A 27,623-nucleotide genomic window follows, 5' to 3' on the forward strand; every position below is an offset into this window, starting at 1 on the left:
TACACCTTATTTACAAATAACCTACCTGAAATTCACAACAGATGCCATTGCTTACCCCCTTCTCAATACTCATTAACAAATCCATTTATCAGTCTATATCCCCTCTTTATGGAAGAAATTATCTTACCCCTGCAAAAAGGGGGAAATATCAATGATCTTTCCAACTGTAGACCCATAGCCATACTTTCCTATTAAAATCATAGAAAAGTTCATCCATTCTCAACACTATTTTTACCAGTGCCCTCATCCCCTTGATTCAGCATGGCTTTAGACTAAAGCATAGTACCACTACTCTATTATTAGACTTCTCTAACAGTGTTAATCATAGCTGAAGTGCAGGTAATATTGTATCTGCCCTCTTCTTATACCTATCAAAAGTCTTTGACACTCTCTCTCATAATAAACTGTTCCATTAACTAACCTCCTTTGATCTGTCAGTCTCCCGTCTCTCCTGGTTCCTCAGCTACATGTTTGATAGATTCCCAAGCTGTTAAAGGGGAATCTAGCATTTCAGCTGTTTTACCAATCTCCACTGGTATTCCCTAAGGCTTCATACCCAGACCACTCCTGTTTAATATATTTATGAATAATTTACGCACTGCCCCAAAATAAGCCAAACTAGTGCAATACGCAGTGATGCAACAATTGTCTGCTGTGCACAAAATCCCATTCTTCACCAGCAACTCACACAAGATACATTCTTCGCCATATAAAACTGACTAGCAAAATCAGAGCTAATGCTAACGCCAAAAAAAAAAACATTTCTGTTTTTCACCCCTAAGTGACATGCCAAATGTAAAGCCACCCTTCAAATCGCCTGTGCAAATAACAGAAATATGTGAGGTGGTCAACAATACTAAATTACCAGGTGTTATAATAGACTATACCATGACAGTCAGTCTCCACATTCAACAAGCAGTCAAAAAACACATCAGAGGTTAGGTCTGCTATATACAACCAAACACTGACTGAAAGCAGCCAGATGACATTAGCATCCACCTACCTACTAACTCCATTTCTGTATGACTCTCCTAATTTCACCAACCTCCAGTCCATCCTGACAGCTAAACCAGAGCAATGCTAGTATAGTAAAGGGTGAGTCAGAGTGATTACCTGCTTAACTGAGTCTTCAACAAGATGTCTTTATTCCTCCCAGAGAAAGAGTATCAGAGAGAGAATCTCCTAGATCTGACATCTAATGCAATTGGAGAAGGTACCAAGATTCTTCACAAAGGCATTTAAGGGGTTTCAAGGTTTGCCTTATAGTGAAAGTCTTGAGGAAATGTCTCCTTTGTTTTTAGAGGTGCCATGTTCTTGGCACAGTGAACAATTAAAGACCCCTTACTCTTTGAATTCACTCTAGTGGCCTGAGCATGACAAGGGCACTCAGCATTAATAAAAGCTAATATGTCATACCATTAAACATGAGAACTTCATATCTCAATAATCCTGCACCAGTGTAATAACCCCCCCCGTCATTTAAATTCAACTCATCAATTTATGCCTATATATACGTTTAATATGTTCTAACATGGGATCCAGAACATTGACCTCCTTAATGAGCAGTAGCCTACAAGCTTGTTCGCTAAACATAGTTGACTGGCAATGTTCCACTGAAACGTCCCATTTTCAGAGAGGTTCTCTGGAGAAAATCTGCAGTGTGCGTGTTAACACATCACAGGAAATCACAGATTTTGGAAGTGTATTTTGTACTAAAATATTCTTTTATAGCCCTAAAATATGCTAGTATCACCACAGAAAGAAGGCATCCTTATAAATATCAGATAGAATAAGGGAGTATAAACCCTTTAAATCTAATACATGGCTCTTACCCCTCCCAAGAAGTAAAACATTCATCCTTATTAAGTGTTTATGATATTCATGATATCATGTATTTGATCCCTTTATGTCATCTGTATGTGTTAAGATGAAAACACAGACATATTGTTAATATTATTATATAGATCTAGATTAGATACAGATATAGATTTTTTTTTCTTTTAAACTTTCTTCTTCTTCTTCAGGTTGGCAATGTAAAGATGCATTTACTCGGTTGAACCAATATGTGTTAATACATTGCAGTAATTAATACAGAAATATATATATATATATATATATATATATATATATATATATATATATACATAAATAATATGTATAAATGAACTTTCAGTGACAGAATATTCTGCAGAAAGATATTTTTTTTCAACAAAAATCTTTATTAAATTTTCACATATGACATAGGCAATCTTACATTTAGATAAATGAAAAACAAACAAAAGGACACCACTTTAGTTGCAAACCATATACGTCAAAGACACTATTGAAACAACTGTAGTTGCAAACGTTATACATCACTTATAATCCACCCAGTCATTGTCAGTTAAGCATTATATGGCTCATTCAAATCCTGCTTCTTAAACCTCGTTCCTGCTCTGCATATGTTGTTCCCACAATTCCCATTTTTTCCTATGTAATTTGCTACTTCCCTTTTGTAAAGATCCCAATTCCAGTTGTTTTATCTCTGTTACTATATTCACTACTTCTAGTAAAGTTGGTCTAGACTTTGATTTCCATTTTCTAGTAATTACTTTTTTGGCAGTCACCATAATTAGACTTAGCAAGGCTTTGCTGTGTCTAGGCAATTCCGATTTTGTATCATAACTCGGAAGAATCATCTCCCCAATCAATCCAATCTGCTCAGCCTGCATCTCCGACAGAGCATTCTGCAGGGAATCCCTAAAGTCTGCCAGCTCACTACACTCCCAAAAATATGTTCCCAGCCACCACTTTCTTGCTTGTCACACTTCCAACATTTGCTATCCACCTGAGGAAAAATTCTTTGGAGTCTACTTGGGGTATAAAAATACCTATGTAAATACTTGCAGGCAAAGATCCTAAATCTTCTAGACTTTGTTGCATATTTGGGAGATATACATATATCCCCCATTGTCTCTTTGTGAATTGCTTATCCAATCTCTTCCCAATCCTTTCTAAGCTCCTCTGATTGATTCTTATAATTCTCGTGCAATATTTTATATGCCTTACTAAATATTCATTTTTTAAGATCAGCATCTGTTCTATATTCTTTTAAAAACTCTAACGGTGCTGGTCTTTCATTCTGGAGCCCCCTAGCTCTTTCTCTTTGCCTGTACTGTGATATCAATCCTTGATAGGGAAGCCAGTCTCTAACCTGCAGTCCCAATAAATTCTTGGCCTCTTTCCATTCTATTACCTTTCCCTGTCTAGTTATTTCCTCTCTATGCCTTGGTTCCTTTGCCAGTTTTCTCCAATAAATTCCAGCGCCCTCTTGCCTATTATCTGCATCCCTGACCACAGTCATCCCTATCGGCAAAATCTCTTTTCTCCATTCTCATGCTGGTTTACTTCTTAGAATGCTCCATGCTGTTTTATGAATATAATCAGAATGATACGTTTTGTTCAAGCTGCGATGAAGGAAATGATGGCATGTGCAGTCACTTATTAACAGTACTCAAATATTTTAAGTATCTAAAATTCTTTACTTCCTTCATCAGTCATTTGTTTATTGCTGTTGCATTCCATGCTGATTTTAGTGTGTCAGGAAGATATAAAGGTAGAGACTTTCAAAATGCTGCCTTAATCTGTCACAAGACATGACATAAACTGAATGCAGATATGCATTTTGAGATTTATATGTAACAGAATTCATAAATTATATTTCTCTAGGTTTTTACTGTCCAGAAGGCAGTCAGATGCCAAAAGCATGCCCAGCTAATACCATCCGGAGGCTGTCAGGTGCACGCCAGCTTGAGGACTGTTCACCTTGTCCAGCAGGGTACTGGTGTAAGGAAGGTGAGTCTACACTGTTCAGCCTGGACTCCTTTTGTTTCATATCACTTTTATCATTATTTGTTTTTTTAGATGTATTGTAGTCTAGCAGCAGCACTGAGCAAAAGCCTGCTGTAAGAAAGCTGTCCCAGAATCTAAGGCTTCAGTTCCTTCTGTGGCAAAAGATAATCTGAGACACTATATCCTGCCAATGATATGATCACCAGTCAGTTTTCAAATCTTCAAGGCACATTCCACATGCCTTTACCTCTATGGGGCTTGAGGAGTGCTACAAAAAAGCTGTGGTTACATTGACAAAAGCTTCAGGGATTTCCTACTTGGAACTGATGATCAACTATTGATCCTTCAAGGCTGGGCAAATAAGATCCCTTATGGGAAAGTCTTCCACTTCATCATCCTTCTTTTTTTTTATTTTTTTTAATATAATTGTTTTTATTTAAATATGTAAATTTTGTGCTAAGAAATGCCACTTTTATGAACTGTCGTTTTATGTAAACGTTTTTTCATTGGTGAATATTTCTATGAAAAAACTGTTAAAAGTCTTATGTGTATTTATTTGCACATTTGAGTGTAGAAACCTTGTCTTAAAGGGCAGGATATTGTGGTTTTGGGAACTGTCACTAAAATTTTCTGTTAGGAGGTTTACCGACTCACCCAGGCTCTATTACTCACCTTTCAGGCTCTTTTTTTTTTGGCTAGCTGTGGAGCAGTTATTGGTCTCTGCAGATCTACCTTCACCTATATACAAGAAGAAGAAAATTTCAAGGGAGTTTTCATGTGTTAGGCTAGCTCCCTCATTACCTCCAGCCACCCATGGGTGACTCTGCTGTGGCCAGACCTAGTTCCTTGAACCAATCATCCTTGTCGTTTGGTCCCTCTGGTGCAATTCCTCAGGAAGCTACCAAGGACCAGGAGTTAGACAGGTCCTCTGCAGCTGTTGACTTATCCTGTCCAGGTAAGGGAGAACCACTTTTGTTGGTCTTGAGGGAAGCAGCAGACAAGGTCTTACCAAATGGCTGGGCTAAGGTGCCTGATTCCCTGGTAAGTGCTCCTGCCTTGAGTTTGTCTTTTTTCAGGGAGATTCCAGGAAAAGAAAGTAAAATGTTAAGAATGTGACTTCTCATGTGTCTTTCATTTTGAAAAGGGAAGACTTACTGGATTTAGCTAAAAGGTTGTTTCAAGCCTTTAATGTTTTAAATCCTTTACCTTGAATGACTTCAAACACAGAAAATAATCCAAGCAGCTAAAAGGAATCCAATAAAAAATCAAGTAGATACCAATAAAACAATGAATTCCGAATGTCACATAAAAACAGTTTTAATATGCAAAGCTTTCAAATAAATCACTCTTTCCCAGTGCAGTACCCCAGTAAAACATAATTAGCATTTAAGAGCCAGTAGAAATACATTAATCAAGTCACATGACACAGTCATTAAAATCACAAAGTCCGTAAATTTAAAATATATTTTGCTTCAGTTTCAACACTTGTGTGACACTGTTTATCACATTAAGACCTAGTGTACAATCAGCCCTAAAGAAATGTATCAATTTATACTCTGCTAATCCAGTAAACAATACTAAATCAGCCTCCACATTTATGTCTATAGATGTTTTGAATTACCCTAAATTTGAACATATGTTCTTTCCCCATTAGTTCAATGTGCTTGTACAATGCATTGATGTCAACACATCTGCATATATCAGATAAGTGAGAGCATATTCTTTCTTTTAATTCACAAGTATTTTTACCTATGTAAAAATTAATACATTTCACACAATTAGCAAGATAAACTATGTTTTCAAAATAGCATGTTGCCGACGTCTTAAAATAAATTATTTATTGGTAACAGATGTATAAATTTAGTATCTACATTTATAAAGTCAGAATATTGACAATTATACATGGTTTAGATCTGTTCTTACTGTTTAATACTTTTGGATGGCTAGAAATGAAATCTTTATAACATAGTCTTTATTTCAGATTTGTTTCTTTTTTCCATATATAAAATTGGCTTGAGTACCAATAATTTTAACTCTGTGCAGGATTTCAGTATTGACCAGTTATTTTTAATGATATTCCTAATCTGAGAAGTTCATCTATTAGACATCATAATATAATCACATTTAGTCGAACTTGGATGCCTGTTTAAAAAATCTGAATGAAATCCTTATGAAAAAAATGGTTTACCAATACTATTATATTCTGATAATACAAAATTCATATTATTTTTTAGCAACTGATTATTTATAACCTCTTCTTAAAAAATCTTTCATTATGCTTTTAGCCTCATTATAAAAATGATCATCCAGGATATTTAATTTACTACATCTTTATAACTGATTTCTTACAATACCTATATGTGTGCCTAGGATGCATACTTTGCGAATGTAAACATCTATTCATTTCAACTTCTTTTATATAAATGGTGGTATCTAGTTTCCCTTCACTAAATATTATAGTAAGATCTAAAAAAGTAATATTAGTTTTAGAATATTTCAGTTAACAAATCAGGAATTCTGTGGATTCTTGTAATATATCTATGAAGTTTCTCAAAGGTATATCATCACCAATCCAAATAAAAAATGCCATCTACAAACTGCTTATAAAAAGCTATATATTCAGTCAACAATGACTCAGTACTAAATATAAATTTATCTTCCCAGTTAGAAAGAGCTAAATTGCCATAAGTGTTATCCACACAACTCCCCATGGCTACACCTGATCTCTGTTGAAAATTTTGATCATCAAATAAAAAAATGTTGTTCACCACACTATCTAACACAAGACAAATAGCATCTATTCTTCTTGCTAGTAAGTTACTAAATTTACATAATAATCTGTAATTGTCTGACTGCCATATTCATTAGGTATAACAGTAAATAATGATTTAATATCCGAAATAACTAGTAATTAATCACATTTTATTATTTTGGGACCAACAATATAGAGAAGGTAGGAAGTCAATGGTATCCTTTATAAAACTTTTACAATAAACTAAAAACGGTTTTAACTGACTTTCCAAGTATTTTGATATAGCTGCAGTTATCCATTCACTTCCTAATACTATTGGTCTCATAGAAGATGTAGCCATATTTTTATATAACTTAGGTAGATCATACATCAAAGTAACAACAGGAGTGGATATATGCATATAATTATACATCTCAATAGTAATAACATTATCAATCATTAAATCATATAAAAAAACTTTAATTTTTTAAATAATATTTTTACCTATGATTTTTTGTGGTCTATATTAATTAATTGAAACTCTAGTTCTGCAAATACCTATTCATCGACCCCTTTTTAGTGTCTTTCCTTTTACCAAACATTAAGACCAACAAACTTTTTTCCCCAGGGCACTGAGTTATTGGCCAACATGTGGAAAATTGCCCTTTTTCCCATTGTAGTGTTATCTCGGAGGTGGTTATATATAAATAGATGGATGTGGGGTCATACCTCCCCACTTTGTTTGGTTTGTTATACTGCAGTGTGTATCGCTCGGTATGTTGGCCTCCTAATCTAGTTACCAGGGAAAACGTTTGGAGATTTGTGTATTTGATAAAAGGATAGTTCGCTGAATAGGGGTCGATAAATAGGTATTTGCAGAATTACAGTTTTAATGAATTAATATAGATCCAATTTATTGACATTGTTAAATGTATTGCTATCCGATAGAACTTCATTCATAACTTCTACGTATTGAGCATGATCCTTTTTTTTAATCAAGCCTCTCTTAGCAGCTTGTTTTATAATATCTTGCATACCACATAACTTAAACAAAGCCCTTGTTTCCTGCAAAGCCAAATTAAAATATTTATCACCTTGCTGTTTAAGATACAAATGATATGTCTGTTGTTCACACATCATATAAAATGCATTAATTGCAAGCAAACTAACAGGTATAAACATACCAGTAATTTTAAATGATTCATTAATAGCAGAAGTATTTTCTTCCATTTCAAACAACAACTTTAAATGTAAATTATTTATAGTCTTAATTCAGTAAGAGAGCCTCTTAAATTATCATCTGTTGATGGAACAAACATTAGTCTGTTTTCAAAAATAGACAGCTGAACATCAATAAATTTATGACTGGATAAATTGCCAACAGTAATTCCAGCCTTTACCTGTTTATTACAGATTTGCTGCTTATTACTAAGCACAATCTCGACTTCCCCGACTTCTTCCTTGAGGGCATGCTTCTTTTCTTGAATTTGTATTGGCAACTGTAGTGTGGTATGAGGTGAAGCTAAAAAAATTTTCTTCGACAACTCTTGATGTGAACATATCTTCATTATTTCTACTATTATGGTTAGCAATCGTGATTCTAGGTCATTGAATAGTGTCATCGGGTTCAAAACTATAAAGATCTTTCATAGCTTTACTACATCTTACTATATTGGTAGCTTGCATAACCCTGCTAGTTTGACTAGACACAATGGTTGACGCCATACGTTGCACGTTCTTTGGTCAGTAAAAGATGCTAGACTCCTTAAAGATCTCGCTGTATTTTTTTTTTTTTTTTTTTTTTTTTTTGTGGCTATCAATTTCTGTTCAAACACCTGTAGTTTCTCAAACAGGGTGTTAAATTCATGAGAAATATTTAAAAAATTAGCAGACATCACCAGTTTATCTTCTAATTGATAAATTTCAACAGACAACTCAGTTTCACTTTTAAAGAAGAAATCATTCATAAGTTTCATGTAGTCACAACTTAATTTCAGATTCAATTTCTGCCATCTTTTCAGTAGTTCAGGATACCTGTTGGCCTGTTGCCATATGCAGGTATTTTTGTAAACCAGAGACCTCTAGATACAATACTCATCTCCAGGTAGGCTGAAAAACTTAAATGCTGCCATTGTAACTATTTAAAAAGTTGTAATTCAATATCAGCAGCCATATTGCTTATTGTACCTGATGGAGCTCCAGATAAACTTAATAATAAAGGATTATCACGTACTAATAGGACTTGTGTCCACAGAACACCTGGGCTGCTTTCCCAAACTACTGGCATTTGTGAGACATGCTGAATGGATATCCAAAACTTTTATTAACACCAGTATTTATATATTTATTTATTCAACATTTATTAACTGGGAAAGTCCAACTTAGAACTAAACAAATTTTCAGCTGAGGCCCAGGAAGAAACGCTCCAGATGGATGTTTTTGTAACATGGGAGGAACCCACACAAATACAGGGGGGACATGCAGAGTCCACACAGAAGGCACTCCAGCTGAGAATCGAACTGGAGAACCTCTTGCTGTGAGACGACAACACTACTGCTGCACCACTGCACCATCCATTAGACTTAAAAGATGATTATTAGTGCATACAATTTTGCACAAAATTCAAACTTTTAAGATTTTCTACATCTGGCTTCCATTATCAGTTCTCTGGGTTTACCTTCAAAATGTCATCAGTCATCTGTGTGATGCGAAATGTGCGAAAGGCAGTTTGTAAGGTTTCATTTTAGTGAGAAAAAAATGTTGAATTCACAACAACGAATGCATAGTAGCAATCGCTGTTGTGAATTTGGTCTTCTGAGTGCAGCTTACACTATAGTGGGGATCGGGAAATGTACCCTTTCCCTCACTGTAGTGCGATCTCAAAGTTTGTAATATATACGTAGTGGGGGTGGGTGCAGGGGGGCTTGCCCCCCTGCCAAATGTTTGTAGCACAAAACTGGAAGTGTAGGTATTTTCGGTAAAGTTGATATGTTGACTTTCCTTAAATATCTCTTTCAGTTATGTGCATGACATATTCCGATATTTCAGGTCAGAAATATGAACACTCGCACTTTTCAGTTGCAAGTTTTTGATAGTAAACCATTCTCTGTCTTACTCTTAGGTCTGTGTTCTGCACCAAGGGTGTTTACAAATTGCCTAGCTTCAGTAATTGCTTTCTGCTGACGTCAAGGCATTGACATCTTTCCACATTTGGTCAACTTTCTTATATTTGCAGATTCTTTTCTTTTTGCAGGATTCTCTGACATGTCAAAAGCTCCTTAGTTTAGGGTTTCAGATGAGATTACAGGAATCACCCTACAGAATATTTTTTCTAGGTTTGTTTGGTGATAACATCAGCAGCCTTTATCTTTTCAGATTCCTGCACTGAGATTTGTAGGAAAGAAATTACTGTGGTGGTTGCCAAATTATCTCTTAGTCCAGGCCTCACCTTCTCCCTTCTGCTTCCTTCTCGGTCTGTCTCAACAGATGCCTCTGATTTTGGTTGGGGGAGGGCATTATCATAATGAGTGAAGATACAAGGTTTGTGAAGCAAGCAGGACAGGTGAAAAGCACATAAATGTCAAAGAGATGATGGCAGTAATAAATGCTCTAAAGGCCTTAAATAATCTCTGGTCTCCTGGACCTTTGCAAGAAACCACAGACTACACCATAGCAATGTGGTTTATAAACAAACAGGGAATACATATCTTACCCATTTTGCAGACGTGCTGTGATAGCCGGCAAGATAGCAAATCAGCTCACTCTGAGTGTACAGGCTTCCTGCATTCATCAGAGCAAAACCTTATAGCAGGCAAGCTGAGCAGAACCAGGACAGATCCTCATGAATAAAAACTACATCTGTGGATCTTCTAGGAATTGATGTAACTGTGGGGAACACCTTAAACAGATCTGTTTGCATCCTTTCAAGATAGATAGTTAAAGAATTTCTGCTCCAGGATTCCTTGCAAACAAGTCTGGAAGACAGATGCTTTCTCACTCTCATATAAGGGAGTGTTCCTATAATACTGTCCCATCCTTTCTTATGTTATCTAGAAGGACTCCCAAAGACAGTCATGGTGGTGACTCCTTTTGGCCCAGACAATAGTGGTTCTCCCTTCTTTTGAAAATTGCTAAGGGCATTTATCACTCATTTCCCCATGAACTGAATTTATTCACACAAGATAGTGGTTGTTTGATATATCCCAAGCTGAAAACCCTTCAGGTTGGCTGTTGGATGAGAGATTTTGATGTCTTTTATGTACATTTTTTCTGAGGATATGCAGGTGCAAAGGAAGGGATAAAAGCTACTACTTGGAAATGCAGGTACAAAGGAAGTGATAAAAACTACTACTTGGAAATCATGTATGTATAAGTACAAAAATATTTCTACTTGATACCATCCTAAGAACCATGACTCTGTTAAGGCACAGTTTCCTCTCATTATAAAATGTTTGTGTGAGTTATTATTCTCTGTCCTTTCCTACTTTTCTATCAAGATTCATCTTTCAGCCATCTTTGCTTATCTGCCCTTAGAACCCATCTTCCTACCCTTCCTCAAGTTAAGCAGTTTTTGAAAGGGCTTTACATACCTATCTGCCTAGAAAACAAGTGGTGGGTCCTTGGGCTATTAACTTTTTGCTTGAAAAATTGACATGTCTTCCATTTGGTTCATCTCATCAGACTGATTTGAGGTTCTTAATTTGGAAAACAGTGTTACAAATTGCTGTGACATCTGCAAGAAGAGTATCTGAGTTAACACTACCCAATTTTTCACAAGCTCACTGTGTCTTTGAAAACAAGTCACTTATGCTTAAAGTAGTTTCACAGCTTACATTGAGTCAAACTGTCAATCTCCCTGTATTATTTCCAGAATCTAAAAACAAGTGAGAGAGAATTTTACATACTCTGGATGTCCATAAGCAGTTGCGATACTACTTGGACAGAAAAATACTTCAGGGTGGCTAAGCAACTGTTTATTTCCTATAAAGGTAAGAAAAAGGGCAATTTCTAAACAGTTGTCCGTTGCTATTGCTTTTTATTACCCCCCCGCCCCAAATAACAAGACATTTCCAGGTGGGGCCAAGGCCCACACTACTAGAAATATGGTTACTTCTGTGGCTTTTTGGAAAGAAGTGTACTCTAGAATTATACTAGAGGCAGCAACTTGGTCACCTGTGAATACTTTCACCAAGCACTACAAATTAGACTCTTTCTCTAGTTCTAGAGCAGGCTTTGCTAGTACTATATTCCAGGGGCTCCTGGACTCTGGTCCTTCTTCCCCCTCTCTTTCTTTCTTTCTAAGCTTTTGTATTCTACTCATATAGCTTAGGTTACCACAACAGATATCTTATGATGAAAGTAGTACATTTGTGTAAGTAAACTTACCATAGTAAGAAAGTAAACTTATTTTAAGTGTAAATGTTTGACTAGATCACTGTTTCAGTAGGAACACCCTCCCTCCATTCCCCTTATTTTATTATATTTTTTGCCTGAGTGTGGATACCTCTCCCTTTTCCTTTTTTCTTAGCACATACTTAGCATACAGGACTCTAGCCTATCTTACTGTGAGGCACTAAAGCCCTTAAGGTTTGTAACTCTAAATAATTACTTTACATGTTTCTCTTTGAACCAGTCATAGGTTAGGGCACGTGGAAGGTGCCGTTGTGTTTTAAAAGCTAGCCTGTTATATTCTTGACAGGCTCTAACCCATGTAGCTTAGTCTACTGCAGATGTAATCTACTCAAGAACTATGTGCCTATGACAAGTGCCCAGTGACAGAAGAGTGTCACACAGAATAAACATGATGCATGCATTCTTAGTTATAGGCTGTGTTGGACAGTGCTTAGTTCAGTCACAGTGTGTATCCAGCATCTCCACATACACCAAACAGGAGGAACAGCACAGTGGGTCACAGTCATCTTCATTTGCACTTGTGCTAAAGGATTCACTTTACATGGATGACATCAAATTCTCTGTCATGGTCATGTCAACCAAAGTGTAATTGGGGATCTTTTGGCAAGGGAGATTCTGCATCATATGCAATGTCTTTTGAGTGACCTATAGGGAGTTCACATTTCACTATCTTGGCTAGCAGGGAGTGCCACCACATGACTGTGATCTGGAGCCACTGGACTGACTTTTTGTGGCAAGATTGCAGATCCACCTGTGATGAGGATTTTGTAATACTGCAGGATCGAGACCTTTAAGAACTTCATTGACACAGTATCCTGTCCCTGGAGGTTGGCATTCATCACTACCAAAGATGGTTTTGTACTGGGACCTCTCCTGTTTGGCATCTACTTCTCTAAAATAAAAGCTAGTGCCAAAATGCTCTGGCTGACTAAGTCTGCAGATGACTGCAAGCTAGGAGCAGTCATTGAATCTCCAAGTGACTTAGTCGTCCTGTAGAAAGGTTTGTCCCAAATAACTGGTGCCAGAATTATTGACTGAAATGAAATGCCAAAAAATCAATTTCTGCATCCTTTGGGAAGTCGTCTACAGTGGAGAACTATCACATTGACAATGCACATCTAAGAGTTGACTCAGTTCAGGATTTGGGAACTTATGTGGACAGTGATCTAACTTTTCACCAACATGTGCCCGTTGTTGTAAGAATGTTCTTCTATGTTGCACAGCTTATAAACAAAAGGATGGAGTCTAGTTCTAGGGATGTCATTGTCCCCCTTTATTAAGCCTTCATTAGGTTAACCATTGAGTATAATGCCCCCTTTGGCATGTATCTGTCTAGACACGTACAGTAACTGGAATGTACATAGAAATACCTTAGTAAATAAAAAGCCTTAACAATATATCCTAAATGGACTGACCCAAATCCCTGTCACTACATTTGGTATCTTACAGACTGCTAAGAGTTGATTTGTGTCTAGCATAGAAGGCATCCTCCAACCCACTACTCATGGATTTACTGCACATCAGCAAGTCAAATGACATTGGAAATACTTGGTCTAGGGATCTAAACCTGTTCTGCACCATCAGCAAATGGTTTGGAGAGACAGGTTTATCTCACCAAGGATACCAGTGCTCTGGAGCAGACTCTCCATCCACCTAAAACAAAACTCATGTTCATATTCAAGCACAACTTGACTCTATGGATGGGAAACAGAAGGTTTACCCAGGACTCCCCCCAATTACTTGTAATGGACAGAGACAATTTCTGAATGGTTTACCCTATGCATGGATCCCCTGAAGTTAGCTATGGTATGATCTCAGTTATTCTCACTAGGGTTAATATATAATTATTAACCATAGGAGGAGTAAAGCCAATCTAACACCAAATGGGATAGGTTAATTCACCAAAAAGAGAAACTGTCAAGGCTTAAAATGGCACTCAAGGGCAGCTTGCGTAGTATTTGATTATGAACCAATGAGCCTTTCAGAATGAGTTCAAAATTATAGAGACAAAGCACTTCAGAGGAAACTCCATTTGGGAAGTTGCATATTAGTGAAGTCTGTACTTGTTTAAGATTTAAACATTCAAACTGCATCTCACATCTCAAGGTATACTTCCTTTCATTGTAGCAGATCCAAGGGGGTAGAACAGCTAGCCTAGTACTTGCCTATGAGCCTACGTGGAGTGGTGGAGTGAAGTATCCTTAGACTGAAAGGAGAGAACTGTGTGCCCTGCAGTGCTTATGTAGCCACTGTACTTACCTTACCATGATCATGGAGAACACCACTGAAGAGGGCACTGATGGTGGCACATATTGTCCTCTGCAGGGAGGTGGATAGGGAAGCCATATATCTTAGGATCATAGGAAGTTACTAGGCTATTGGCCCTAAGGTCCTTAGAAGCCTAGCCAAGAATTTAGCCCATGTTCCATCAAGTCAGCACCCGATACCCCTGTCTAGTAAAGACACAGGTGGAATCCCAGGGGTGTATTTTCTGTTCCCCATCTAGTTATCCAGATTACTCTTAAAAAGGGTTAATGAGGTATTCTGCTTCACGTAGTGAGGGACTCTATTCCATAGAAGGGGGAGTCTGTGGGACACAAATCTGTCCCTCCAACAAGTCTTATTGATGTCACAGACCAGGTCATGCGTGTGGGTTACTCGAGTGGAGCTTGACTTGTGGATATGCAGCAGTCCCATCAAGGCGGGGCCTGAGATTGCTTTGTATGCCAGACAGGGGACACCTCTGAGGAGTCTGTATGAGACTGCATTCTTGCAGGCCAACCTGTGCATGTATCTGATGAAGGAATTTTCCGAAAGTGGTTATCTTTTATGCTTTACAATTAAATTTATGCTTTTAGCTGTCTTGGTCCTTGTTTCTTTTTTTGCTGCTTACATTTGAGATTTGTCTGAACCTATGTGGACTTTTAGTCTTTGTTTGCTGTGTTTTCTCCACTTATGCTGTGGAATTCTGCTCACATGTGACATTCAAAAACTGAAAAAACTAATAACCTCATGCATATCTAAACTAGCCTTAAGTGGAGATATCCACCCCAACCCTGGCCCTATCATCTCCAACCCCAGTCCTCATAATCAGACTAGAAACCACAACTTCTTCCATATTACAGCCAATAGAAAGGGCTTTTAGCCTATCTGTGTTGGGTAAATGTTTGAGGCCCTGGATTCTCCTGGTGAGGAACCTCTGTGGTCTCTTCAGCTGCTGCATGTGCTTTGTGAGGTGCATGCCAAAAGGGGCATTGTACTCAATAATGGGTCTTCTAAGGGAAAAATATAGGGATACTATGACCTCCTTGTGCCTGGATGAGATACTGTTACTAATGAGCTAGGCCATGTAGAAAGCTTTCCGTACAACAGAGGCAATACAGTGGTCAAAAGTCAGTTTGCTATCAACCTGGGTGCCCAAGTCCCACACGACTGATTGCATGCTTAGGACCTTGTTATTAATGTGATAATTTGTGGGGACATCACTCTCCCCAAAGGGGATGATGATGCATTTTTTGTCATTCAGTTTGAGGCCATGTTTCTGGTACCAGTCATTTGTTTGGGTGAGACCCTTTTGGCGGGTATCCACATCACTAGGGGAATTGATGACAGTGCCCAGCTTGCATTCATCTGCTATAGATCACTGGCTGTGTCCTGCACCTCAGCAAAGTATATCCCAAACAACAGAGGCCCCAAGACTGATCCCTGGGGTACAACGTTCCTCACGGGTCTACTTTTGACTGGGTGGGTTCTATCAGTGAGCCAGTTTGTTACCTATCTGGTAACCTATGGATCAATGCCTAGTTGAGAGTTTAATGAGGTCCATGATAATCCGTCCAATGGCCTTGGAGATCAGGCTAGTCAGGATGATGGGTCTGTAATTTCCTGGATTGATGGGCACTCCACCTTTGTCCAAAGGGATGACAGTGGCTGTCTTCCACTTGGCTGGGACGAAGCCGGTACTCAGGATTTGGTTGAATAGGGTGCCTAATGGTGCTGAAGATTCATGCCTGAGTTTATGTAGGATGGAGCCTGGGATGCTATCGCGTCCCATGGAAGCTGTATCTTTTGCCTTTGAGAGGAAAATGATGACTTGCTCCCTAGAGATAAGGGGGGGGGCAGGTGCTGGAGATGTCCTGATTTACTGATGGGGGACAGAGGGGTGAAGTTTTCAATTAACCTGTCTGCCAGCAGGTTGGCTATATCTGTGGTGTTTGTGTGTGTTGTGTCCTTGAACACCAGTTCTGAGTAGATGTGAGTGCTTCCTTTGAGATTGCGGACATATGTGAAGAAGACCTTATGACTGTCTTTTGTAGATGTGGCCAGTTTGGACTCATTTGCTTTGGAGGATTTCATTACTGCTTTTATTTGCTTGTTCAGGTTAAGGAGAGTGCTTCCAGTGCTTCCAATTAGGCACCTGGTCATTCTTTTTTTCCTTTTATTATAGAGTTTATTTATTGCAGATGTCCGCCAGACAGGTTTACTGTTCCTTGAGGAGGAGGATTTTGTCCTGTCAGGTATTCCTGATTCCATGCAGCTATATAAATCCTGGTATAGTACTTTGGTGTATGTTTGGACATAGGTACCAGTTCCTGTGTAGAGGGTTGTGGCTGTGAAGCTGTTTATACCTTCCCTCAGGAGGTTGTAATCAGCTGTGGAGAAGTTTTTTTGTTTGACCCTAGCTGGGGAGGGGACGGGGAAGATGGTGACTTCGAAAGTGACCGCTTTGTGGTCAAATCATACCAGGGAGGATAACACTGCAGAGATGCTGCAGTGGTTACTCATGTTGGTTAATATCAAGTCCTGGATATTATCACCTCTTGTGGGGGTGTCAACCAGCTGGTCCAAGGCATTTGCATTGATGAAATCATGGAATCTCTGGGCATTTGTATTTTGCCATGAGTAGTTCTTTCAGTCTATGGTTGGATAGTTAAAGTCACCCAGGATCAGGGTAAAGGGTTGAATCTTGATAGATTCAAAGAGGTCCAGATAGGTGGAGTGGGCATCTTGAGTCAAAGTTGAGGGCCTGTAGCTATCTTGATTTGAATAAGGGTCCTGTCTACAGTTAACTGCACCTGGAATGTCTGCTGTGCATAATAATCTTTGACCAGCCTGGAGGTGTGTATGTCATTAATATATATTAAAGCTCCACCTCCTTTTGCTTTGGTACTCACGGTTTGGGATCTGAATGTATGCTAGGATGAGTAACCTGGTATTGCTGAGGTGCTCTCCGCAGCTTTGGACCAAGTTTCTGTAACTGCACAAATGTCAGCAACTTTCAGAGTTAAGAATGCTTGCATTGAGTGCAGTCTCATGTTTAGACTCCTAGCGGTTAACAGCATGACCTTTAATATGTTTTTGATTAAATTTTCATGTTGGTAGTTTTGACCTCATGGTATTGCCCAAAAAAGACACTATGGGGGAAGCAAGAACATTGGCCAGAAGCCTGAAGCCCAAGGGAGACAAATGCAGGCCATCTCTGGCAAAGCATTGTGGTCTGTTGGATCATGTGTTCCTAGACTGTCAAGTACTGGATTCCCTTGGAATGACACCAGAAACTAAACCACTTGTTAAAGTCAATCATTTTCTGATTGTATTGAAGCATCATTCTGCATGACAGTAGATTGCTGCTTAAGGCTAGGAACATGCATGCCTGGGGCACATATTCAGAGAGTTTGATCATGTCTCTCTTCGTAAAGTTCAAGGAGGTATGTCTCAAGTCATTCATGCCAACATAGACTATGACAGAGTCATAACGGTACTTGTCTTTAAGAGACTCGAGTGCATAGGTGAATGGGTGATATGGCAGATTCTGGCACTTGACAAACAACTAACAGTGACTTTCCTTATGCAGCGTGGTGAGGGGCACATCTGTGTGTCTCACAGTGGAGTCCCCTATGACTAATATGTTGGGTTTATGTTTAGGCCTAAGTGGCTGTGAGACAGGTGTGTGGACTATGTGTAGTGGGGTTGGCAGTGGAGTTCACTTGCATTTTTGCTTTGGAGATCTCCTTTGTTTGGTTATATTTTTGTTGAGGACCTCCTTGTATGCGGGTGTGTGTTGAGTAGGTGCGGGTGTTGGTTGAGGTGTGGCGTTTGTGCTGACAACCTTCTCAGCTCCAGATATACTGGATTGTGAGGAAAAGGGGATAGACTGTAGGTTATTAATGTAATTGCATTTCTCACAAATTATGTTCCTAGGTGATAGTAGTAGAGGGTTGTCCATGTACATGAGGCAGTTGCTACACTGTCGCAGGATGCCCATATCAAGCATACCAAGCAGACTGACAGGAGAAACTGTAGGAAATTGTCCATCCATTTTTGTCAGAATCTGAGGGAGTGAGGCCAGAGAGGGCTATGGGGGTAAAAGGTGGAAGTTCTAAGAGGAGTACTACTAGATGATCACACAAGTGCTATTAAGGGAAAATTTGTAGCCGGAGTACCTTGCAATGGGTTAAAAACAGTGCAGTTGCAGTGTGTGACGTGCAGACACACCCAAACCAGCTCAAACATGGGATTTAAATGCCACAAAAAATAGAATATTGTAGTAACACAAATCTAGCCAATCCTGATAGTCCCTGTTTTCTTTACCAGCTCATGCCAGACAATGTCCATGCAGCCCTGTTATTCTCACTAGCAGAGGAGATAGGCCTCTACCAGTACAGGATGGCTGCCAGAAACACAGAAGGCAAACACAAGATGACTGTCAGAAACTCAGGAGGCAAATACAAGATGGCTGCCAGAAACTCAGAAGACAAAAATAAACAGCTCTGGATGCAGCAAACCCTGTATCCAAACTATGCTACTCAATTTAAGGGTAAAAGCAGAGTAAAACTCACAAAAAAGCACAGATTAACTACTTACAGACAAAACAGAACTAACAGTATGAAAAAATACAGTTAAACATTAATGAAAAGCAGTAACATGCAGTTAAACAGTAACGAATTGCAAAAAAATAGCAACGAAATACAGGTAAACAGTAATAAAATGCAGTTAGTCAGTACATTGCATTAAAACAGTACAAATGTGATAAATTAGTTCACAATCACAACAGTAAAAAACAGCTCAAATGAAGCAGCAGTTCATAAAATACTACCATCAATTTAATCAGGCTACTGATAAGCAGTAATAAATGCTGCAAACTAAGTGCAGTTGAACACCTAAGCACAAGCAGCAAAATGTAGTAGGAAGAGGCTCAATATATATTTTTTTCAAGAAGAAAGTGAGGAGACAGAAGACAATTCAAGGGGTGTGCCTTCACAACTGATCACACTGTAGTCAGTAGAATGAGCTGATGCAATGGGACTGGGAGCAGTGTCCAGTATCAAATTTGTAGCAGAGAAGGCCAACTCAAAAGCCACCAAGCTCAGAATAGAGTTAAGGGTTCAATTCACTAAGCCTAAAAAATCAGTTCAGGGAGAATGTGCAGACTCCACACTGAAGGCAACCCAGCTGAGAATTGAACTGGGGAATCTCTTGCTGTGAGGCGACAACGTTATCCACTGTGCCATGTGTCTCCCTGTATACTTGCCATACCCATGGGAAATATATGTATTTTTATTTGCCATTGTACTGTGCACAGCTGCTAAGCAGATATGCATGACTACTGGCCACTTCTGGAACTTATGTCCACTCTTCAAGGTCTAATATCTGGGCCTTCATCATCTTCATGGACAGACACTAGGAACTCCTCATCATCGGGTAGGCTTGCAGTGTGAGGTGGTCTCTTCCCGATGGCTGACCTCTCTGTTACTAATTTGCATGCATTCTTGCAGGCCAACCTGTGCATGTATCTGATAAAGGAATTTTCCGAAAGCGGTTATCTTTTATGCTTTACAATTAAATTTATGCTTTTAGCTGTCTTGGTCCTTGTTTCTTTTTTTGCTGCTTACATTTGAGATTTGTCTGAACCTAGGTGGACTTTTAGTCTTTGTTTGCTGTGTTTTCTCCACTTATGCTGTGGAATTCTGCTCACATGTGACATTCAAAAACTGAAAAAAACTAATAACCTCATGCATATCTAAACTAGCCTTAAGTGGAGATATCCACCCCAACCCTGGCCGTATCATCTCCAACCCCAGTCCTCATAATCAGACTAGAAACCACAACTTCTTCCATATTACAGCCAATAGAAAGCCAAGTGACTTCCTTCTACTAAGCCTAAATATTAGAAGTATATCCAACAAAGTCCATGAACTCCATGCCACCATAGACTTGTACTCCCCAGATATAGTCATCCTGACAGAAACCTGGCTAAAACCTCATATTACCAGTGAGCAAATACTCCCTAAGAGTAGACCGGCTAAACAAGAAAGGAGGTGGTGTAGCTATAATATTTAAACAGCATCTAAACATCCAGATCTTAAAATTATCAGCTTCGCAAATAGGTAATGAAGAAATAATATATACCAACCTCAAAATAAACCAAAACAAAACCATCAACATAATTGGAAGCTACTTCCCACCTGGCCAAAACATCCCTCCACTAGAAAACCTCCTCAGCTGGTCTACCCACTATCTCCCCCAAGAAACTATAATTTTAGGTGATTTCAATATTGACTGGCAATCCTGTTCTGGCAACCATCCAACCCATCATGTAAACCTTCATGGCTTCACCCAACTAGTCCAGTCGCCAACCAGGATAAATAAAAACTCCAGCAAGCACACTACCCTGGACTGGATACTATTCAGTAAGAGCCCCCAGTCATATACAACAGGCTGCTTATCAGATAGCCTCAGAATCACTCCCCAACATTCCTACTCAAAAAATACCTATACCAAGCTAAACCTGTCATCTACCGTCAAATACATAAAAAACTAAACTTTAACCCACTCACATTCATCTCATCCCTCAAAGAATGTAACTGGCATCCCCTAAATTACCTCAGTCTTAATGATGCATTTGAATTTTTTAATACTACCTTCCTGAGCATCCTTAATTACCATGCCCCCATAAGACTTTCCAGAATCAAAGCACAACCCTCCCCATGGCTACAGAAAACCACTAAGTCAGAAATGAAAAACAGGGATAAAGCCTGGGAGCACTGGCGCAAAACCAAAACCCCCTCAACTAGACAGAAATTCCTAGAACTATGCAATAGAGTCGAAAAGCTAATAAAACAGGACAAATTCCAATACTACCAGTCTGCCCTAGACTCCTCCCAACACAGCCCCAAACAATTCTGGTCCTCCATAAACTCCATCCTCCACCCAGGTAAAGTCAGTACCCCTCCTCCTAACATCCCTCACTCCACAGAAAATATTGCTACCTCATTCAACACACACTTCACACAAACCATACTATCACTAGTTAAACAACACAACCCCCCTCCCCTCCAACCCACACCTTCAACTAGTAATCTCCCCACTGCCTTGTCTTTTTCTCCTCTACCTACCTCCAACATAAAAAAATCTCTTAACTAAACTTAAGCCCACCAGATTAGCAGTAGACAACCTCCCAAGTGAATACCTACAAATTGCAGCTGATGCTCTGGCCTACCCAGTATCCATCTTGATTAACTGATCTCTGTCAGAAAGTTACGTTCCCACACTGTATAAAGTATCACATATAATTCCCCTCCACAACGGCGGACCCTCCACAGAACTAACCAATTACCGCCCCATAGCTATTCTCTCTCCACTCTCCAAAATACTAGAGAGATGCATACACTCTCAGGTCTCAGACTACCTCCTTACTAACAACCTCCTTTCCCATACTCAGCATGGTTTCCGACCAACCCATAGCACCACCACTGCCTTACTCTCATTTACTAATACTATCCTTCAGCATAAAAACAATGGCTGTCTCTCCTCTGCTACTTTCCTAGACCTATCTAAAGCATTTGACATGGTCCCACACAAACAACTTATCTCTGTCCTCAGTAACCTATCCTTCTCACAATCAGTCACCAACTGGTTTCAGAGTTACCTGTCTGACCGCCAACAATCTGTTGTATGGCAGAATGACATATCTCCCCAATTACCTGTCTCCATAGGGGTTCATCAATGATCCATCCTTGGACCCCTACTCTTCTCTGCTTTCACCAATAATCTATCCTCTGCCACCAAACATGGCACACTCATACAATACGCAGATGACTCAACCATCATCTGCTCAGCCCAGTCCCTACCCAAACTGCAAAAAGTCACACAGGAAGCCTTTTCCTCTGTTGAAACTTGGTTATCTGATGCCCAATTAATACTCAACCCAAACAAAACTAAATTACTCATCTTCCAACCCACCAAACATACTCAAAACAACTCTCACTTTAACTTCACAGCAAAAGACAACACCACTGTATACCCAACTGAACACACCAAATTGCTAGGAGTGGAAATAGACAATAAACTAAAATATGACATTCACATATCCATGACCATAAAAAAGTCCACAAAAAACTAGGAGTGCTATACAGAAATAAGCAACTTCTCACCAAAGCAGCAGAGATTTCAATAGCAAATTCCCACCTTATCTCCACCCTACTTCATGCCTCTCCAATATATACCAACCTAAGGCAATACGATCTAAACAAGCTAGAGACCTGCTACAACAAAATCGCCAAATTCGCCACAGGGGCATCCTACCGTAGTCACCACTGTCTCTCACTTGCTGAACTGGGTTGGCTTGAACTCCCTCACCTCCTTCAATGGTATCAACTCTCACTCGCCCACAAACTAGTAAACCATCCACTAAATGTCCCATCCCTCCAGAATCTACTCCAACCCTTTCGCACCACCAGACCACTAAGATCCAGCAACAAAAATCACTTGCAGATCACTAAAGCCAATAACTCTGCTGGTGAAGCACTATTCTCGTGCACCATAGCCAAATTATGGATCTCCCTCCCACCCACAATTACCTCCATACCATCATGCACCCACTTCAAAACTTTACTAAAAGCGCACCTAAAAACATACTGGCTATGCCCTTGCAACTCCCACTCTAATATCATCCACCCCATCCAACCACTACCTTTCTTTCCACTCCACTAACTACCTTGAATTTAGCAAGCTCAGATACTCATAAGCCAGTACTTATTATACAGCAGGAACTTCTTCTTGTAACATTTGTTAATGTCTGTTATGTACTTCACAGATAAAGATTCTAGTTGTCTACTGATGTACTATGTTCTTCATCTGTAAGTATCTTGTAATTGCTATGTAAATTGTTAATTGCTATGTAAGCCAATGTAACTACTGTCTGTTTATTTTAACTGTGGAGCTTTTCTCCCTGGGCCTCCGCTGAAAATGGACCTACGTCCAGTCGGACACTCCCGGTCAACAAATATAAATAAATAAAATAAATAATAAATAAATAATTGATTTCATGGAACATGGTCTTCCAATATGGTTCCAGAGTGGCTGGTGAAGAACCCCTCTCTTTAACAGGCAACACACATGGATTGTGAGTATGTGTAGCAGGAAGTCATTCTCAGTTTGTCTAAATTTATTCAACTTCTGATATTTGACGTGAAAACACTTGTGGGAAAAACAGACATAGCTGTAACTACTGGCATCTGGGAACAGTAAGGTACCAATTACTAACAATGGGTTGCCATAGGTATACATAAATATTACAGGTACAGACATGGATCAAGGGGTACATTAGTCATACCCTAGACGAGGGGAAAGAAATGAGCAGTGACATGTCTCAGAGGTCTCCTCTGATATGATGTTGAAGTTACACATGGTGCCCACAGTGAGTGTTCACACATTGTAAACTCACAGCACATAAATGTAGGACATACACAGTAGTATAGGGATAAGCAGTCTTAATAGTCATCTATCTTCCTCAGCTACCATGTAGATAGCTCTCTACATATATTAGATATGGAATACATGCAGATACAAGTTGCAAGAAACCATAATACAGATTAGTATATGAAACTGTACTCTACTTTAATTCAAGGGCTGACATCTACTTTGCATCACAGATATATCTCTTAACACACTACTGTAGAACACTAATTTGTCAGGCCTATGTCTTATGAAAACTCTGTATGTGAAGTTGTTAAATCTCGCCGTTTATTCTCACTGATGGGTTTGGAGCTGATCCTCATCTTCGACACGGCCTATAGCAAAAGCTCAAAGTTTGCCAGTAGCTCGAAACCAGAACCCTTATCCCACAATGCACTGCTGGAATTACCCCAGATCTAGTTTGCCACGGCAAGAGATATCGGTGATCCAGTCAGCTCGGACCATATTTTCCTTAAATCGCAGGTTTAAAAATTTCTTTCTCCTTCTTTTTTATATATATTTAATTCTATATCTAGTGTGTGTGTGTGTGTGTGTGTGTGTGTGTGTGTGTGTGTGTGTGTGTGTATGTGTGTGTGTGTGTGTCACATTAAAATACTGTAGTTATATGATTTGTCGGTGCCAACTCTTCCTCTCAGGGCTTCGGCTTGGACGAGCTCAGCTTCTACCTCAGGCTCGGAGCTCATGGTTTCGGTGCGGGAGGAACGGATGGTCACTCCGGATCTGTCTACCCCTTCTCGTCAGAGCCATGGTGCTTTCGATGCCATAAGGAAAGTCCTGTTTCCTAAGACGTCATCGGCATCAGTTTGGGCTTCCTTCTCCTCTCAAGCACCTGTGTCCGCTTCTGCGTCTACTGGTCCCCCTAAGCGTAGAGACCCTGAGCCTCAAGTAGCCCCACAGGGTGCCCCCTGTTCTTCCGAGACCTCCCCAGATCCCCCCACTGAGGAGGTACCCAGTAAGAGACTGTGCAAGAGGAGGCACTTGGACTCCCCACAGGAGTCTTTGACATCCAACACTGACTTGGATGAGTCAGAAGGGTCCCCTCGATCCCCCTCTGAGGATATCACCTTTGCAGAGATATTAGAGATCCTGAGTCCGAGGGGCGGTTGGCAGTCCAAAAACCCTACTGAGGATGAGTCAGTGCTCTTGAAGGCTTTTGGGTCTCAACCTTCCACTTCTTGGGTGTCTCTGCCTTATGATGAGCTCATGGAGCTGATCTCTCGTAAGGCGTGGGAGTCACCGGAGGCCATGGAAACTGTCCCTTGGAAGCCAAATAAGTTCATCTCTGCCCCAGTGGACAAAGCCTTTTTGACCAAAGGAATGCCTGTTGATGCCATGGTGGTAGCTACAGTCACCAAAAAGGAAGTGTCTGAAACATCCGCATCTATCCATCCTCCTAACAGAGATTCTAGGATCATGGATAGATATGGGAAATGCATGTTTAGTTCAGCGACTTTTTCTCTGCGATCGCTCCACCCAGTCTCAGGAACAAGCAATCGTAGAGGTCCACAGATTGCTAGAAAAAAGAGTCAGCCAACCAGTCCCAGCAGACCAAGTTGGATTCGGAACTTACTCAAGATTCTTTTTGGTACCAAAGAAAACAGGGGACTGGAGACCTATCTTGGACCTCAGCAGACTCAACCAATTCGTAAAGAAAGAGAAGTTCCGAATGGTCACGTTTAAGTCCATTCTTCCCTTCCTAGGGAAAGGCGATTGGATGTGCTCCATAGATCTCAAGGACGCATACTATCACATAAAGATGAACAGATGCTCCAGGGATCACCTGCATTTCTGGCTGGGAGCCAATCATTACTAGTTTCGAGCCCTGCCCTTTGGTCTCATTACAGCCCCCAGAGTGTTCACCAAATGCATGGCAGTGATCACAGCTCACCTGAGGTGTCTAGGATTCCAGATGTTTCCATACCTAGACGATTGGCTCCTCACCGCTACCACCAGTCATCAATTGACTCAGACAACACATTATACTCTGACACTATGCCATCAATTAGGCATTACAATCAACTTCGAAAAGTCTGTCTTATCACCATCGCAGCATACCGTTTTTATAGGAGCAGAGTTAGATACTTCAACCACCACTCTACGTCTTCCAATCAAAAGAGTCTCACTTCTTCACCAACACGTCAACTCACTGGCATCAAAGAACGAAGCTACAGCAGCAGAGGTCCTGAAGGTGCTAGGTTTGATGGCGGCAGCAATTCTGGGTGTACCACTCGCAAGGATGCATGTGTGAATCCTTCAATGGCTCCTCTTCGCTCAGTGGTCTTACCAAAAGCTACCGATGCACCACATGATTCTCATCACAGATTCTTGCAAGGGAGACCTTCGGTGGTGGTTGATGTCTCTTCATGCCACAATCAGAAGACCCTTTGTTCTCCCCCCCCTCCATTAGCCACTGTGACCATGGACACTTCCCTGATAGGGTGCGGGGGGCATTTTCAGGGAAAGACTGCCCAAGGCACATGGACAGATCAAGAGTCACATCTGCATATCAATGTTCTGGAGTTGAGAGCGGTACTTCTGGCATTGCAGTACTTTCAGGACTCACTTCCTCTAGGGACAGTTGCAATTCAGACAGAAAACATTTCAGTGGTCTGGTACTTGAACAAGGAAGGCAGAACCAAGTCTTACCCCCTTTGTCGAGAAGTCCTCAGGGTATGGCAATGGTCTGTGTCGTCCCAGCATTTTCTGTTAACAACGCACATCCTGGGGAAATCCAACGTGATAACGGTCAAGCTGAGCAGGGCAATACTGTTGCCTCACGAGTGGTCTCTCATCCAACAATTTGCGGATTTGATTTTCCGCAAATGGGGCCAGCCTTGTTGCGCCCTCTTTGCCAGTCACATCAATACCAAATGCAGAAGCTACTTTGCCCTAATACCACCTCCAGGACATCCCCCGAGAGATGCACTCGTACTCGATTGGCCCCCAGGTCTCCTATATGCATTCCCACCTATTCCATTGATACCCAGGGTTTTACAGAAAGCAAAATTGCTGGGAAGGACAGGTATCCTCATAGCCCCCTACTGGCCTCGACAGATTTAGTTCCTCTTCCTTCACCATCATCTTCTGGAGGATCCATGGATCCTGAACCCAGTTACAGACCTTCTGAAACACCCATGAGGGGACCTCCATCCTTCACTGCAGTCCCTAAAGCTGCCTGCTTGGCTAATCCACTTCCCCTAATTGCCAGGCTTCATTCACTCTCAGATGATACAAGACAAATCCATTTGTCTTCTCACAAGCCATCCACCAGGAAACTATACTGCAGTAAGTGGAACAGGTTCTCAATTTGGGCCAATATACAGAAAATCAACCCTTTTCGAGCTCCTCTATCATCCATTTTAGAATTTTTGACAAATATTTTTAAGGAAGTAGCAGCAGCTGCCACAGTTCGAGTCCAGTTAGCTGCCATATCAAATTTCCACCTTGGATTCGATGGGTTGAACGTTATGGGCCATAAGTTATCTAAGGCTTTTCTTAAAGGTGTTTTTCACATGAGTCCTCCTGTCAAAATCCCTTATTCTCCCTGGAAATTGAATTTTATGCTGTCTCAAATAACCCCCCCCCCCTTCGAACCGGCATCTTCTTGTGATCTCAAATATTTGTCCTGGAAGACTATATTTCTAGTGGCCATTACTTCTGCCCGCAGTGTGTCAGAACTTAAAGCATTATCTATCAGACCTCCTTACATGATTTTCCATGCTGATAGAGTATCTCTCAGAACAACCCCCTCCTTTTTGCCTAAAGTCTGTTCTGAATCCAATATCAATCAGGTCATTGAGTTGCCAGTCTTTTTTCCCAACCACTCTAACAAATTGGAATACATACTGCATAAACTTGATGTACACAGACAGCTCAGATTTTATCTTGATAG

At 40.1% G+C, this 27,623-nt stretch overlaps 1 protein-coding gene across 1 annotated transcript in view; it reads left to right on the top strand.

The window, feature by feature from the left end:
- Nucleotides 1-1,137: 1,137 nt before the first annotated feature.
- The window catches only part of LOC122808513 (multiple epidermal growth factor-like domains protein 10), a 253,687-nt gene continuing 227,201 nt past the window's right edge, over nt 1,138-27,623 (top strand). The window contains exons 1-2 of the mRNA XM_044079468.1: nt 1,138-1,213; nt 3,709-3,834. Coding sequence (XP_043935403.1) covers nt 1,138-1,213; nt 3,709-3,834 — 202 coding nt within the window. The remainder of the gene's footprint in view (nt 1,214-3,708; nt 3,835-27,623) is intronic.

The sequence above is a fragment of the Protopterus annectens genome, chromosome 8.part0 (assembly GCF_019279795.1).
Source record: "Protopterus annectens isolate FY-2018-M chromosome 8.part0, PAN1.0, whole genome shotgun sequence".
Lineage (NCBI taxonomy): Eukaryota > Metazoa > Chordata > Ceratodontiformes > Protopteridae > Protopterus > Protopterus annectens.